General features: G+C 38.3%; 3 protein-coding genes across 4 annotated transcripts in view; all 3 read left to right on the forward strand.

Moving 5' to 3' along the window:
* The window catches only part of LOC119220639 (interferon-induced protein 44-like), a 59,636-nt gene that overhangs the window by 4,703 nt on the left and 36,998 nt on the right, over nt 1-17,935 (forward strand). The gene's annotated exons all lie outside the window — the stretch shown is intronic.
* Nucleotides 1,254-5,195, forward strand: LOC119220641 (interferon-induced protein 44-like). 2 transcript variants are annotated; one of them, XM_062566143.1, is made up of 7 exons: nt 1,254-1,661; nt 2,413-2,443; nt 2,540-2,738; nt 3,111-3,260; nt 3,949-4,120; nt 4,201-4,301; nt 4,426-5,195. In XM_062566143.1, the coding sequence occupies exons 4-7, from the start codon at nt 3,171-3,173 to the stop codon at nt 4,585-4,587; spliced, it is 525 nt and encodes a 174-aa protein (XP_062422127.1). In that variant the 5' UTR covers nt 1,254-1,661; nt 2,413-2,443; nt 2,540-2,738; nt 3,111-3,170; the 3' UTR covers nt 4,588-5,195. The 2 variants fall into 2 exon arrangements, with proteins under 2 accessions (XP_062422127.1, XP_062422128.1); XM_062566144.1 differs by lacking the exons at nt 2,413-2,443; nt 2,540-2,738.
* Nucleotides 10,714-14,872, forward strand: LOC134132978 (interferon-induced protein 44-like). Its single transcript, XM_062566141.1, has 8 exons — nt 10,714-11,388; nt 11,650-11,685; nt 12,088-12,121; nt 12,252-12,447; nt 12,595-12,747; nt 12,912-13,083; nt 13,171-13,271; nt 13,390-14,872. The coding sequence occupies exons 1-8, from the start codon at nt 11,370-11,372 to the stop codon at nt 13,549-13,551; spliced, it is 873 nt and encodes a 290-aa protein (XP_062422125.1). The 5' UTR covers nt 10,714-11,369; the 3' UTR covers nt 13,552-14,872.

The raw sequence follows: 17,935 nt of genomic DNA on the forward strand, positions 1-17,935 counted from the left end.
AAGCCGGGGGAGATGAACATATATTCCGCACACTGAAGAATCCAATGTCCACACACTTGCTCCCGTTCCTTCTGTTTATTGCTCTCCATATCTTTTAAGACTCCAATAGTCGTTTTAAATGCAAGGCAGAGCAACACGTTGGATACCAGGCTTTATAATGAGGCCATGCGGTGTGTGAAGTGCGGTACACAAAAGAATCGCCTTCCCCGTCCTCACCCCACGCCAAACTGAACCCCCGCACAGGTGTCAGGTATACATTAAAAGGCGTTTATTGGTATGCTCAGCAGGTTGTTAGGCATAGGGAGCAGCCAGACAGTCCCATTTTAGAGACCGTTCAGTTCAGCCTCTGCGGTTGTTGGAGGACCAGCCCAGGTCTACCGCCAAGGCTGCTGAAGGCTGGAGGCTACAAGGATGCAGCCTTGTGACTTTGAGAAACAGTTGTTGTTAAAACACATACCACACCGCTCTGTGACCGTACTGACGTCAACAACCAGCTGCAAGGAGCCTGCGCATGCGCTGGTTAAGTCATAATTTGGACTTTCTTACCTGTTTTTAGTGGCAGAAATGGGCTTCCATTCATTTAGGGGTGTGCAATCCTCTGGGCTAGTCCAAGATTAAGTAATCATAAAAATTGTCCAAATCATTTGTTAAAACAAAATCATGGCAGATAAAAGACTTATTGCTAAGGGATAGTAGGGTAGTAGGCAGATTTTAACTGTTACAGCAGAGGTTGGGGTGGAAACTGTTTCAACAAAGATGAGGTTCTTTCTGTGTGGACTGTGAACAAATTGAAGATGATGCATTGAAGTGATCCTGACTAGTGAATTAGGGAACTGAAAACAGAGCCAGTGGAGTCTGGACCATTGGCAACAAGACCCGCACTGTCATGGACAGGACTATGCAACACATAGAGCCAGAAAACAAGATAGATAATAGATAATAGACAAAGGAAACAAAGGGCAGAGGAACTATGTGAATCTCCGTGGCGCACTGCGTTGAGCAGCAGGCAGATTGTTGTGTGGATGTTTCAGAAGGGTTTGAATCCTGATCGTTTTTTACATATATTTTCCTTAATAAATAGTTTCATACGTGGCTGGGATGTAGTGCTCACTTATACAATCGCTGCAATGGATTTGTGATGCGTTTTGTAGATTTTCAGCAATATGTTTGTGAATTTGTGACGAATCAGGAAACGGACGCAGACACATCTGCTGCTGTCGGGTAAACACAAACACGCACGCGTAGGGAAACCAGTAGGTGTAAAAACCAGTATGGGTGTAACACCAGGAAGTTTTGTCTGCCGCTGTAGGAGATCCTCGATGAGACGTTCAATGCAAACGCTTCAGCTCGGAAACCTCCACCGAAGTTGGAACTAGAGCAGCGCGAGCGAGAAGTGTGGACTTTCTCAATTTGCTGTTTCTGACCGTGTGCAGGGACACTGCTTTTAGCCAGCCGGACGGCTGTCTATGAACACGCGCGTTGAAATCCCACATCGAGTATCACGGTAACGAAGATCCGTCTTCCGTCCGACGGAGGCAGTCTTATCCTTCTCCTGTGTCATGATTCACTGGAACTGAAAGTGAACGCATAGTCTACAGTATAAAGGAGCCTCTTTCCTCCACTACTACACTACGGCACTCTGCTGAGCCACAGATACAAAGGTAAGGGATTTGTATTATGTCTAACTACTATTTTAAAGACACGTGTCATTGTTGTGTATTATCATTAGTTTCATGGTGTTCTACTGAAAGATGTAAACGACCCGTAGATCCAGTGCTAGAAAAATGCAAGTAAATGAAATGTCTTTCCTTCCAGCCCTAAAAAACGTTTTATCAACCTAATGAAGACATTGAGCTTTACTCAATATCTTCATTATTCATTGAGTAAAGCTTAATATCTTCATGAGGTTGATAAAACGTTTGTCTTTATGACTTCTAAACTTTTAACAAGTTTAACTTTCACCTCTCTATGAAATTAATCAGTGAATTGTATTGACTTTTATTTAAATATGGTAAGCGATGGTTTTACAGATTGTCTCCTGTTATCATCTGGCTAAATGGTGACTGCATGCATTTTCTGCATTGTTCATAAGTTATTACCCTGCATATGTCTTACTACCTCACATGCTTTAGCTTTTGCAAAATCGCTCCAAAATAAATAGTACTTCAGTGAAAGTTAAAAGAGTCTCTACTGGAAGTCACCACCCTCCTTTAGGCATCTAGAATAATGTTTCTAAAATCATGCACATTTACGTGTTACTGTCTCCTTTTACAGCAATGGGAGGAGGTACGTCTTCAACTGTCATCATTTCAGCTCATTAATGTTCAATCTTTTGCAAAACTGCTTCAAAATTTGAATTATGCCAACATTAACAAAAAAAAGGAATGTTAACATATGTAACTTTCTCTTTAGGATCTAGTCAGCCATGGAGGGATGTGACAAAGTGAGAATGATTCACATATTGTACATTTCATAATAAAATGTTAAACAAATATATATATACTATACTTTTCTAATTCTGTTACTCTTTGATCAAAAGAGACTACCAGGACAATCAGGATTTTGTGAATTCTTACAAACCTCGAAACTCAGAAGTCAAACGTCTCAGAATTCTGCTCCATGGACCCATCGGGGCTGGAAAGTCCAGCTTCATCAACTCTGTTGAAAGTGCTTTAAGAGACAGAATTTCTATTCCAGCTCAAACGGATGCAAACTCTGGAAGCACATTTACACGACAAGTATGACCAACTTGTTATTTGTTTGTGGACTCTAAAGAACAGTTAAAACAATTACATAGCACAATAATAATTTTTAATTGTTTTATTTCAATCTTGAAGTCCAGCTAAAGGCGAATGAGAAAGACTACATCTCATGTCCCTCTCTGGAGGACAGAGTTCACGTCCTTGTGTCTGACATTCCTGCTGGTTCTGTGTCTTTATTAAGAGTTGTGAAGAAGATGAGAGAAGTTTGACGAAAACTGCACAGATATTTGCTGTAGTTAATTTGTTTGTTACCGTGACAACAATAGAAGCTGATAAATCACTTGAATGCCTCACCTATTCTTTCTTGAAAGTAATGTAATGCAAATAATTCCACTTTCTTACTTACAGTACAAGGCTCATGAAATCAGCAAAGACAATCAAAGCTGTTACTCTTTCATTTTCAACGACATGATGGGCCTTGAGGAAAAGACCAACAAGGGAGTGAAAGTGGAAGACCTGAAACTGGCCCTAAAGGGACACGTGTCAGACGGTTATCAGGTAAAACTTTTTATCAATGTCAATGTCAACTTTATTTATTTAGCACTTGTAAAGGCCAATGACTAAGTAAAGTGCTTTACAGGATAAAATAATCAGCAGAAATAAACAATACGAGCAAAGATAGAACAACACGTGAAAACAGTAAAAGGCAAACAGATAAAAAATCCAATACAAGTGACTTAACTCAGCAAAAGGCCAAGGTAAAAAAGTAGGTCGTAAGGCGTGTTTTAAAAGAAAGGCTAGTCGCAGACCGCACAGAAAACGGCAAAGCATTGTGGGAGCCGCCACTGGGAAGGCTCGATCTCCTTTTGTTTTAAGGAATGACCTTTTAAGATCAGCCCTTTTTAGATAGGGTTTGACTTTGGCTAGAAGCCGAAGCTGAAAGAAACTAGCTTTAACCACTGAGCTGCCGTGCTTGTCTAGTTTAAACGCCCCATCAATAATTACACCAAGGTTTCTGGCCTGTGAACCTATGTAAGGTGCTAGTGGGCCAAGGGAGCTGGCAAGGACCTGGGCCAAGTTAGGGCGACCAGTCTCTGTATTGTTTTCATTTAATTTTAATTTTTGAACTCTGAATTGAAGTTATTAACTTTAGTTTTTGTACGGTTTTGCGATTAATTAATTCCAAATGCTATTGTTTAGCTATTCTATTCAATGGTAGTTTATCTTTTTAAAATTGTTTTCCTAGTTCAATCCTGAAGTCCAGCTAAAGGCGAATGACAAACACTACAACTCATGTCCCACTCTGAAGGACAAAGTTCACGTCCTGGTGTCTGTCATTCCTGCTGTCTCGGTGTCTTTATTAAGTGATGGAGTTGTGAACAAGATGAGAGAAGTCAGAATGAAAGCCAGTGAAATGGGTAAGAGCAGAGATCTCACTGGTCATGAGTGTACTGAAGGAATCAAAACAACTGGACGGATTATGTTTCTGTCATTACAGGAATTCCCCAACTGGCTATTCTGACCAAAGTTGATGAGGCGTTTCCTGAAGTGGAACAAAATATGGACAACGTTTATAACAACATGAACTTGAAGGGACTGGTACGTTTTCTATTGTTGACTTGTTTTTAGTCCACTTTTCCGGAATCAAGCAGAAGAATCTATTTTTTCTATTCCCAACGTTTAACATTCACTAATCAACCAAAATCCTGTGATCCTGTATTAGGTTGACAAATACAGCGTGTTACTGGGCCTTTCTCCAAACTGCATCTTTCTCGTGAGGAACTACCACTCAGAAATCCACACCAATGAACACATGAATGCGCTGATCCTGAGTTCAGTGAAACAGATGATTTGCTTTGGAGAAGATTTTCTCAACAAGAAGTAGACCTTCAGGCTGCTGAGACGAACCTCACAGCATGACAATACTGCTTTAAATGCTTATTAGAGCAATAAGGTACGAGAGGCTGTACTTTGTCGTCCAATAATGTAACTGTTCAAGGGTGTAGTTACGGCCACCCTCGAACATTTAAGAACACGTCGGGCCTATTTTGATAGTTATGTTTTGTTGATTTAGGTGGTAATGTCTGATATTCCAGTTTCCCAGTCATCATCGATCTAATAAATGGAAGATCAAAACAAATAATTATGTCGAGATAGGGCTAAATTTGATTGTGAAATTATTAGTATTAATCTACTGATTATCCATTGTTTTATTTTAATGTTTTAATGTATTTTGATACATTGTGCTAGTACTGCTATTTAGGTAAACCCACAAAAAATAAAATAAATAATTACATTTATATCTAGTCTTCTTTTATTGTATTCCTTGTATGCCATTGACTATATTGTCTTATAATGTAATCCCTTTAAAGTATCCTACGCAGTATTACACATTATTGTAAATTCATAAGGGAAGGCAGTAAAACTTGTTACCGGGGCATCTGGGATTGAAACGACCAATTATGGCCCAAATAAAAATTGTATGTAAAGACATTGTGTGTGTGTAAGAGCGTCCTTATAAAATGTGTTTACTGACATGTGTTCCAAGTCGAGTAGTGAATGTTTCTTGTAACTGACAACATCTATTCATCCTCCAAAAACATATTATGAAAATTCCACTTTTTTAGTGTTTCTACCCATTCATTTGGGTATCTGGCATGTCTACCAACCCAGAAACCAACAAAAAACCATGCCCACGATTTGTTATGGTTCTTGTACGTCAGAAACATCATGCTTGAGTGACTGAGAATGAGCCTCCTTATCATTCTCTCGTCTCTATGAACCGAGTGTCTCGGTTGGTCTTATTTTGTAGTTTCATGTCTCTTGTGTCCATAGAGATTATGTAAGTCACTCTTGATTATTAAGCACAACATTGATTTATCTAATTTACAGAATGTTCTGCATATTGCCACCAAAAGAGAGACTTCAAAAGCAGATGTATATGGAAGTAAATATGTGTCATGGGGTTTTGAAAGAAAAAGGTGATTGAATTTCTAGCACTGAATATTTACGCATTGAAATTATGTATCTGAATGTTTTACAACGTTAAAATACTGCAAAAAACTCAACCGCAAATAATTCAACATTATAATATTCAACTGCAAAAAATTAGACGGCAAACAATTCAACCACAACATCCGGGACCTCAAGGAAGAGCAATCGATTCTAGATTCAAGATCAGGAGCGTGCGTCAAGCAAAAGGAGCGAGCACCCAAAACAACTTCGGCTTGTCGGCAGCATGGTAACCGGATTGTAGCCATGTCCAATAATAGCGGGGCTTTAGAATTTCACAGAAGTCTCCAAAAACAGGAGTCGAAAATAATGTTTAATTATTAAACATTTGTAAGATCTACATGTGTGCTCTCCACTACGGAGAAGTGGATAAAAGCAAAGCTTTTGACAGAAGTCTCTGCGCGGTGAGATGAGGCTGACTGCACGGTGCCACGGAGGAAGCAGACGGTCCCGTTTACTACGCCTCACATCCCCCACATCCACGCAGATAGTTTCACACCGACCGCAGAAATGCTGCTCGAACACCTAAGTCAAATGACATTCCATCACTTGATTATGGTAGTATTTATAAACTTGGACCTACACAAGGACGTAAGATTGGCACTTTTCGCTGTTCAAAATCAGCCCTCTTTGCTTCCACCTTCTGGTGTAATCGTGATGCCTTCTGTATGCCAGTGAGATTTCACTCATACACTAGTGAGATGCACGTACATTCATTACTAAGATTACTGTGAAACGCTTCCACATCCTCATGTAAGAGCATACATACTTATGACTGAAAAACGTATACATACTTTTGAAACATTTATACAAATATATGTAAAACACTATCTTTACAATATATATACAACCTTTTTGTATGTGCATGCATGAGTGTATAATGTTTTATATACGTGTGCGCGCATAGGTTTACACATTATGTATGTACCTAAAAGGATTAATAGGAACACCACACTAATACTGTGTTTGACCCCCTTTCGCCTTCAGAAGTGCCTTAACTCCACGTGGCATTGATTCAACGAGGTGCTGAAAGCATTCTTTAGATATGTTGGCCCATATTGATAGGAGAGCATCTTGCAGTTGATGGAGATTTGTGGGATGCACCTCCAGGGCACGAAGCTCCCGTTCCACCACATCCCAAAGATACTTTATTGGGTGGAGATCTGGTGACTGTGGGGGCCATTTTAGTACAGTGAACTCATTGTCATGTTCAATAAACCAATTTGAAATGATTCGAGCTTTGTGACATGGTGCATTATCCTGCTGGAAGTATCCATCAGAGGATGGCACATGGTGGCCATGAAGGGATGGACATGGTCAGAAACAATGCTCAGGTAGGTCGTGGCATTTAAACGATGCCCAATTGGCACCAAGGGGCCTAAAGTGTGCCAAGAAAACATCGCCCACACCATTACACCACCAGCAGCAGCCTGCCCAGTGGTAACAAAGCATGATGGATCCATATTCTCATGCTGTTTACACCAAATTCTGACTCTACCATCCGAATGTCTCAAGAGAAATCGAGACTCATCAGACCAGGCAACATTTTTCCAGTCTTCAACTGTCCAATTTTGGTGAGCTCTTGCAAATTGTGGCCTCTTTTTCCTATTTGTAGTGGAGATGCGTGGTACCTGGTGGGGTCTTCTGCTGTTGTAGCCCATCCGCCTCAAGGTTTTGCATGTTGTGGCTTCACAAATGCTTTGCTGCATACCTTGGTTGTAACAAGTGGTTATTTCAGTCAAAGTCTCTCTTCTATCAGCTTGAATCAGTCGGCCCATTCTCCTCTGACCTCTAGCATCAACAAGGCATTTTCGCCCACAGGACTGCAGCATACTGGATGCTTTTCCCTTTTCACACCATTCTTTGTAAACCCTAGAAATGGTTGTGCGTGAAAATCCCAGTAACTGAGCAGATTGTGAAATACTCAGACCGGGCCGTCTGGCACCAACAACCATGCCACGCTCAAAATTGCTTAAATCACCTTTCTTTCCCATTCTGACATTCAGTTTGGAGTTCAGGAGATTGTCGACACCCCTAAATGCATTGAAGCAACTGTCATGTGATTGGTTGATTAGATAATTGCATTATTGAGAAATTGAACAGGTATTCCTAATAATCCTTTAGGTGAGTGTATGTCTAACACATAATGGCAATAAACGTTTCCTGATTCCTAGTTTCTCATTGATTCTGAACTAATTACTGCTGCTGTGGTTATTTTGTGCATCAATCTGCACGAGAGGTTGTTTGATTCACTCTGCCTCATTTATACATGTGTAAATAGCCCAAATCAAGTAGAACTTTGTTTTCAAGGTTTGTCTCTGTACAAAAAGATGAAAACATAAATACCACATAAATACCACACACTCTTCTCAGGTAAGACTTGCTTTCAAGTAACACAAATCACTTTTGAATGAGTTGTGTGGTGGATAAATGGGTCTTCAGAACTAAGTACTTTTATTTTGGCTAAAAATAAGCAAATATGAGTTTTTATGGATAAAGCTAACAAAGTACTACTTGTTGCATTTCTCTCTTGTTTTGTTCAGAGTAAAGTCTTTCTAAGCCTTTCTTTACTAAACCTAAATTACTGAAATTAGATTTTGGTCTTCTCACATCTAGGGATGTGTCGCAATTCTAACCATGACACCATGAGAAGAATCTGTCCTCTTGTCTACCTTAAAACCCTCTTTAATAACATAAATTTCAAGACATAGGAAAGAAAGAAACTCACTACCAAGTTACAGTTGCTTTGCTCTTGGCAGCCTCTGCTGGTCTTGCTGAGTCAGTGCAGTAAGTACATTTTATCCTGGAACCTGGTAATGAAATCTCAAACCGGAAAGTCTCCAATAACAACAGTAACACATATTATTAAAAAATGTGTGATATAAAAACTGCATTAGTCTTCACCTATAAAATGGAAGTGAGGAAGAGGGAACTCCTTCTCGTTTGCGTTGTACAAGTTTTTAAATTGAAAATAGAGACCCAAGAATATTAAGATATACCCTGAACTTTATGTGTTGTGCGTTTCTCGTCCACAGTGACTCACTTAGTCGTAACACCGGCACTACATGACGTCCCAGGACAAACTGTGTGTCCCCACTGCCAGCAGACAGTGATCACGCACACAGCCCACACTGCTGATGTCTGATGACCTGGGCCATGGGTAAAAAATGTATCACGTTCTGCATTGATTCCTGTCAAGATGTGGAGCACCACTGTCCTTCTTGCCAAAATGTCATCTACATATACAAGAAAATGTAAAACTAACAATGAAGGGGTGGGGGGGGGGATTTCCTAATGCTTGTTTGTGGGCTCTCTTGCTCTACATATTTTTAAATTTATAATGCAAAATGCACTCATCCTGACATCTCCACTGTCATTTTGTGACATTACCATTCTTTTGATATATGCGTTGTACTCTGTTATCTGTAATTCATTTACAACAAACCTTTGTCAGCTGTAGTTAGTAAATCACCTATTTTGTCTGGTGGTTAAACAAGTTGGTTTCACTTTCAGTTTCTACAGCACTCTGATTTTATTTTATTGGTGGTGAACTTCAAGAACCTGGTTAACAAGTTGTACCTAAGATATATATAATAATCAGGTTATATTTTAATCCCCTGTACGTCGGGCCTAACCACACCATTGAACTGTTACCTTATTGGACGATAAAGTACAGCCTTTCGTACCGTATTGCTTTAATAAACGTCCTGTTTAATGATTTTACATTGGTGTCGGGTATCAATATTTCTAAAACGTAATTTTCTTGTGTTTATTTTCAGGCTGGGTGGGACGGCTGAGAGGAGCGCTCTCACCAGTCGCACCTGCGGCTGATCAGCAATCAGCAAGCAGTTAAAGCCTGCACTCCCCTGGGCCACCTTGTCGGATGATTGCTTCCAGTCCCCCTGATTTGTATGCCAGCTATTTCTGCCTACGCTCGATACCCTACCCTACCCTACCCTACCCTACCCCACCCCACCCCACCCCGCCACTTAAGCAGGCAGCAGCCCACCACCTTTTCTGAATAAATCAGTTTTGTTGACCTCGAACCGTGACTCCTGTTCGCATTTGGATCCCGTCCTTATCACCCCCCTAACAGTTTCATCTGTAATTCATTTACAACAAACTTTTTTCAGCTGTAGTTAGTAAGTCACCTATTTTTTCTGGTGGTTAAACAAGTTGGTTTCACTTTCAGGTTCTACAGAACTCTGATTTTATTTTACTGGTGGTGAACCTCATGATCCTGGTAATAAGTTATACTTAAGATATATATATATAATAATCAGGCCATCTTTTAATCCCCTGCAAGTCACTGTTGAACTGTTACATTATTGGACTATAAAGTGCAGCCTTTCGTACTTTATTGCTTTAATAAATGTCCTGTTTAATGATTTTACATTGGTGTTGGGTATCAATATTTCTAAAATCTATTTTTTGGATGTTTTTATGGAATCATCGAGATCAGAACTATCAAACAAAACGTTCCCCAAAGTATTTCCTTTACTCAAACTCAAAATTGAGTTAATTAGACGTAGTAAGAGCCAAGCAGAATAGTTTTGTCGTCATGGACAATGCCGTATATTACAGAAAATGAAGATTAAATGAGACATGAGACAATCTTATTTTTCCTTTTGCTGTATTATGAATTTCAATAATATATGCTATGAACAAATTGTTTCTCACCTGTGTGCCTGTGTGTCCTTTTTGTAATGGTTTTCATTTTTCAAATGTAACTACTTCCTTCATTGCATGGTGACAGATTGATCTATCACACCTTTCTCTGAATGTTTCAGATGAGTTTGCTGACTTTGCTCTCTGATTATCTAGGCTGTGGCAGGTTTTGTAATCAAGTTGGTGAATTATTCTCTTTTATGAATGTACGTTCCATTGATGACTGAATCTGAAAGTAAAAGTATAAATCCTATTTAATGGGCTTCTTCTTGGCACCACTTACAGAAGCGGCACTCTGCAGAGCCACAGACACAAAGGTAAAGGATTTCTATTATGTCTACCAACTATTTCCATCCCAAATGTCAATGTAGTGTAGTGTCATTATTCTCATGATGTTAATAAATAAATAAAAAATAAATATTCTGAAAGATGTAAACGGCATGCAGATTCAGTGCTAGAATATTATACTTTTTTTCTTCCAGTTTTATCAACCTTGATAGGTTGTGTTCATCTTGTTTTAATAATTGTCTGTGTCTGTTAATGACATTGTGCTGGAGGTTGGTGATGGTTGATAAAACGTTTGTCTCTTTATGATTTTTACATTTTTATAAAAGCAATGCTTTAACTATTGAAGAGTAACCCTAACTTTGACCTCTAGGTAATTAATTACTGACCTTGAAAAATTGTATTGCATTTATATTGCCTTTTAATTTGGAATGCATCTATTTAACGATTTGAAATAATTTTATATTATTGTGAAATTTGTGACCGTTGTCTTAAATGTTTTACAGGTTGTCTCCAGTTATTATCTGGCTAACTCCTGACTTTTTCAATAATTATTCCATTGCATACTTCCCTATATGGCTTAATAATCACCTCAAGTAAACTCCAAAAAATAAATATAACGACAGTATTCCATTCACATCTTCATTTGGTAGGAGACTATGCTTGAAGTTACTATTTTAATTTAGGTATTAGCAACATTACATGTTAGCAAAGAGATGGGGTAAGTCAATACAGTGGAGGTACAATTCTTTGAATATTATCAATTTGGATAAATGTTAAGCTTGGAATTGAGTAATAAAACAATTAAACAATCTGAGTCAATTAGAATGACACATATTCATTAAGAATAATATAATAATATTATTTGCTTGTGCAGCACCTGAGTGTTTTAGAAGGTGATAAGTTGCAACATGCCTGAACCTAAACCTTTTAACAATAAATAATGCTTCTTGTTGAAATGTTGTCTTACTCTCTTTTATAGCCATGGGTGGAGGACAGTCGACACCTGCTCCTCAAAGTAAGATACCCAAGATACATATTTCAGAACATTTTTTAAACTCAAAAGAATACTTTTGTCTACTTATCAAAAGTGGAAAGCGTAGATCAAAAGTTTTAAATAAAACCTTGAATGTTGTCTAAGATGCAAAAATACTTACACTTTTTTATAATAAATGATGTGTAATAATGCTTCTTGATCAAATGTTGCCTTATTGTCCTTTTGTAGCCATGGGTGGAGGAAAGTCTAAACTTCTCAATTCTTTGCTTGTCAAATTTTTAGAAGTCAGAGAAGTAGATTAAAAGTTGTAAATAAAATCCTGAACGTTGTCTAAGATGCAAAAATACATTTGATTATCGTATAAAAATACAAATGACTGATTATTCATTTGTGTTACATCATCATGTGCCCTCTACTTTTCAGCTTTGATTGAAGAATGGAGGAAAATACTTTGGGGGTGAGTGGTGTGTTTAATTCCTGGTGTGTCTGGCAACAGTACAGCGACCACAAAATGTTTGTAACATAAACTGATTATAATGTTAAAGTGCAGTTAAAGGATGTAATCTTACCTTTTCTTTAATGAGCAGCCAAAAAGAGGACCTGCATTTTGTGAAGAATTATCAGCCTTATAACAACGAAGTCAAAGAGCTCAGAGTTCTGCTGTACGGACTTTGTGCTGCCGGAAAGTCCAGCTTCATCAACTCTGTCGACAGTGTTTTACAAGAAAGCATCACTCGTCAAGCTCCAACAGATGTGAACTCCTCCAAATCCTTCACCATAAAAGTATGAATCCCTCCTAAAAGAATTGCAGGACACAGTTTAGGCGAGCAGCACTTTGAGCAGCTTGAGATAATATTAATGAGCATGAGGTAAAGTTCATAGACTTTAAGGTTTCAATGATGTCATCATTTGTTCTTTTCTTTTTGACAGCGTCGAATCTACAAAATCAACAAAGAAGGACCAGGGACATTTTACCCTTTTGTCTTCACTGACACCATGGGCCTCGAGGGTAAGGAACAACAAGGAATTTGTGTGGAAGACATCAAACTGGACATGAAGGGGCACATAAAAGATGGTTACAAGGTACAGTCCAATTAATTACTGACATCATTGAGTATTGATGCATTTCAGTAAAACCATCCAGCTTTGCTATCTGTTTGCTATCAATAATTATATTTATGTTAATATAAAGTATGTTTAAAGAACTATTTGCACAAGTTATTCTTCGATTTACATTGTTTTTACAGTTCCATCCTTACTGTGAAATATCAGAGGATGATCAATACTACAACAAGAGCCCCACCCTGGAGGACAAAGCTCATGTTCTGGTTTGTGTCATCGATGGCAGCTCATCATTAATACTGGATGATGAATCTAAAAGAAAGATGAGGCGGGTCAGACTTGCAGCTAGAGACTTGGGTAAGGTTTAGTTTTTGTGGTTCATAGATTAAATCAAATAACCTGTTAAACATGAATTTGAAGTTGTATTCCTCTTTGTATTGGCAGGGATTCCTCAGCTGGTTGTTCTCACCAAAATTGATGTAGCTTGTAAAGAGGTCCAATCCGATGTAAAGAACGTGTACAAGAGCAAGAACATAAAGGAAACGGTAGGTTTCTATTTCATGAGTTGGTAGAATGTTGTTTTTAAATTGGATTTTTTTTTAAATGAAACACAAAGTTAAGCATTTAGCGGCATTTCTTACATGTGAATGTTTTCAATATTAGATGGAAAAAATCAGTGTGGACCTGGGCTTTCCACTGAACGGCATCTTTCCTGTGAAGAACTACAACTCAGAGAATAAAACAAATGATGACATTGATTTACTGATCGTAAGCGCAATGAAACAGATCATTGACTCTGGAGAAGACTTTGTCAACAGGCTGTAGACCTAAAATACTGCAGAGGCAAATCATGCTCTATCTCGGCCTCAAAATGTCTGTTTGTGGGGACATAACTATATTAAATGCCACTTGTTTGATTTTTTATCTGTGATCAATATCTCATCTGCTCTAAATGGTCTTGCCTCTACTAATGGTTGAATAAAGTATGTTAGGCTTTATCACCCTGACCCTGCATTAGATTTTTTGAATTATTATTTTTATATAATGTCTGTGTTCCAGTCCCCCAGTAATCATTGAGTACTTCTGTTTAGGTAAACCCACAATAAATGACATCAATAATGAAATTTGTATCTAGTCTCCTTTTTATTATTTTAAATTATTGTGTTCCTTCTAATATTGAAGCTGTGTTTAGATTCTGTTTAAATGTGTCTCATGACTCCGGCTTGTCAAAAACAGATACTCACAATTTTTTTTATCCATGATCAAATGGAAAAAACTGATAATGACTGAGTGTGATATATGTTCCTAAATTTTATTAAATTTTTTCAAATATTCTATGCGTTGCACCATATTCCTAAACGTCAACAAATCTTTTGTCTCTCTTACTAGTGTAAAAACACACAAGCGCAGCACACGATGCTCCCCCCTCAGGCCCTTTTCAATATTGGATGATGAACTTCACAGAGCTCTCACCTTGGGATTGAAAGACAATTTGTTTGGTGTTGGTGTATACATAAATGGAAGTTGAAGTTTTCCCTTCTTCTAAACATGATGCAGGTGCCGTAGCCAAGTTTCTTCTCAGAGAAATCCTTCAGCAACTGTTTGTGGTTTGTTGTGGTTAAAGGCACTTCCTCTTGTGCTTTTCCACATTCGCATGCAAATTAGAAACAAAAATGTCTTGAGTCCATTTGAGGTAGTTTAAGCAAAGGACTACTCTTTTTTAGACTGAACTGTATGATGACTGCATGTTGAACTTCTGTCTAGGCCTCTCGGCTTCTCTTTCAGCTCTCCATTCACAGGTAAATGCCGCGCTGCCCACGCCAGCTAACACGCCGCAACACAATATCAAGCCTGAGGACTGGGTGGTGATTAAAGACTTCAGGAATGCATCGCCAATTTCAAGGTCCATTCCAGGTTCTTCTGATCACTCAGACCGCTGTAAAGATTGCAGGTAAAATCCCTTGGGTCCACGGGAGCCACTGTGAACGAAAATAACCCAACCATCTATTGGAGATGCCAGCAAGTAGCGTGCCAGCTCATTTATCAACTATTTGTATAAAGTTGCATCTTTCTTAACTAAACATTAGACTGTGTGCTTCTTTCTTAGAAATCACTCCCCTCAAACAACTGTGCATAAATCACCTTAAACTTGTCCACAGACTGAAAACAACCCTCTTTGTACATGTCTTAATTGATTTATTCAGACATTTGGTGATGATCAATTTTATGATTTGAAATTAACAGTATACAGTTTTCCCTCTATGACGTTTCACAAGTAATAGTATTTTCCGTACACAAATAACTGCAGTGGTAACCCTCCTGCCAACAAAATTAAAGAAAGAAAACAGACCACACAGTTAACTCTGAAATCAAAACCCTTAAAATGATAACAGAATGCATAGTATTGTAAAAGGTTCAGAGCGTCATTATCCTCGTAGCTCTCTTATGACCACTCAACACATGAACAACATCTGAAGTCATCAGACCAAACAAAACAACATTGACGCATTTAACATCCAACAATACGTTTTCTGACTTATGCATACACATGTTAAAACGTTTTATTTTTCTGTTCTGTACAGCGATGGCATACAAAATGTGTGCTCACAGAAATCATCTAGAGCTGCCAACAGACATGGTTTCGCCGTGTATCACACGCTATTGCATGTTTTCACACGCACTCACGCCACACATCCAATTTCTCATGCTAAAAAAAAAAAATCTGATTTTGGTCAAATAGAACGCGGTCGTTCCTTTTCAAACTCCCCAACGGTAGGTGGCGCCAAGCAGCGGATCTGCAACTATGAAGAAAAAGGTGATAGAATTTATAGCAATGAATATTTATGCGTTGAAATGATGTATCTGAAAGTTTTTCAATGTGAAAATACTGCAAAAAATTCGTCAAAATATTCAACCACAAATAATTCAGCCGCAAAAAATTCAGTTGCAAAAAAATCAGCCGCAAAAAATTCAACCACAACATCCGGGAACTCAAGGAAGAGCAATAAGTTTAATACAATATTACATTAGACCTAATACTGTACACATGACATCTGGGTGGAGTTGTGTTTGGTTGTGCAGCCAATCACATCTTTCTGTAAAAATAATGAACACACCCCATGAGATACATAAAAACCTGGAGCAGAGGAGAGAGAGTCAGAATCTCCCTGAGAACCCTCTGTGTTGGTCATACGAGTTTTGGGACGTGCTAGAAAAGTTTGGAAGTTTACGGTTGTTGTTGTTATTATTGTGACCATCGAGAGTAACATGTCTGCAGCGTCTTGTTGTATTAACCAATAAAAAATGTCTTGCCACCGTCTTGCCACCGTTACCCCGAAGTTACAATATATATAATTTTTTTAAACTTGAGCTAGTTGATTAATTAGGATTTTCACCACCAGCGATGGAAAAGTTACGCTGGGCCTTTGTTCTGGGAAGAGGTTATGACCAAACACCAGCTTGGTCATTGATTGGTTGCTAAATCGTGACCAAGATTTCACACAGATTGAAATTCTATAGTATTATCCCATCCCCCCTGCTCTGTTATTACTACAACCCTGCTTCCCTTTGTCATTAGGCGACAGAGAGACATGTAATGAATCAGTGCAAATGACTTACGATGTTGATGACTAACATCACATGGGTTCTGATTGAGTCTGAGGCATCTCGCCACTTGTTTAGATCATTAAAACTAATTCACAGCCATCTAGTCTCTCATTGCTTATGAACTCATTAGTTCCTTTGTGTATCAATCTGCGCGAAAGGTTGTTTGATTCAGTCCGCCTCATTTATACAAATCAAATCAAGTAAGACTTGTTTTCAAGCAAACATATAAACCACGCACTCAAGTGTATTTTTAGCAAAGCCGGTTACAAATCATTGTTCTGAACTGTGCTCTCCTGCTTTGGTAAACTGGTTTTCCAGGTGGACCTTATGCTCTGGCCCCGGCTGAAACTACCTCCACAGGTTAGACTTTTACGCAACACAAATTCATTTTGAATGAGTCAAAGGAATTTAGCAAAGGGCGTGGTGGATGAATGACTGCACCTGTAGGTTCTTACTGTGTGTGTCTCTTGTAAACTAAGTACTTTTGTTGGGTAAACATAAGCAAGTATTAATGTATATGCCTAAAACAAAGTACCATTTTTGTCTGGTTGATGGTTTTGTTAGCAATTTTTAAGGTTTTTAAGGCAACACCATGTTTTTTACCAAACCTAACAAAGTCTTTTTATTATTTTAACATAATTATTTGGAAACATGAGAGCAAAGGTCAAAAGTGGAAATGCTTTTTACTTTGCATCAAAAAGAAAATATTTTTACAGCAGAATAAATCTTCATCGCTAAAAGAAGTTTGCTGTTGAAGTAGTATGTTATTGTTCATCTAGTCGGCCCTGGTGACGTGGGGAATGCTTCCCTCGTCCAACAACATGTCTCATTTGTGTGGTTAGTGAAAACAGCCCCTGGCTTGACTCCTCCTCCAATTCATTCTCCTAATAGGCCCTGATTATTAAAGGAACCTGTTCTGCTAATCTTTTGGTCGTTGTTTGTCGTGGCTCGGGGTGTGTGTGGTTTTTAGCTGAAATTAGCTGAGCATAATGTTTTGAGACTCCATTGCTGACCTGCCTATTTTATTATGTAGGGTCACAACATTAAAGCGTGAAGCCAAAATTTCTCAGTGGAGAGCAGTGTACAGCAACATATTTCTTTATGCATTTAAACAAAATTATAATAATTCCTAAGTTACTCAGTAACACTAACTGTTTAACTGCTAGCTAATTTTTAGATTAATCATGGAATCATTCAGATCAGAACTATCAAACAAATTTTCCTGAAAGTATTTTCTCAACTCATATTCAAAGTACAGTTTGTGCTCGATTAGACGTAGTAACCAGCAAGCAAAGTAATTCATCAGTTTTGTTGTCATAATCAGTAACGTTAATCACAGAGAATCAGGATTAAATAACTCATTATTCTAATCCTTTTTTCTACTTTTGTGAATTTAAGTCTTGGCTGTATCAGAAAGTGAAAGCATAAAGCCTACAGTATATAAGAAGATTTTTCTCGTCGTCATTACTTGACACGGCACTCTGTGAGCCACAGATACAAAGGTGAGTGATTTATATTGTATCTATTAAATATTTTGATGACAAATGTCATTATAGGGTGTTATCATTATTCTCATGGTGTTATTATTATTCCGATGAAAGAC

Source organism: Pungitius pungitius, chromosome 12 (assembly GCF_949316345.1).
Source record: "Pungitius pungitius chromosome 12, fPunPun2.1, whole genome shotgun sequence".
Classification (NCBI taxonomy): domain Eukaryota; kingdom Metazoa; phylum Chordata; class Actinopteri; order Perciformes; family Gasterosteidae; genus Pungitius; species Pungitius pungitius.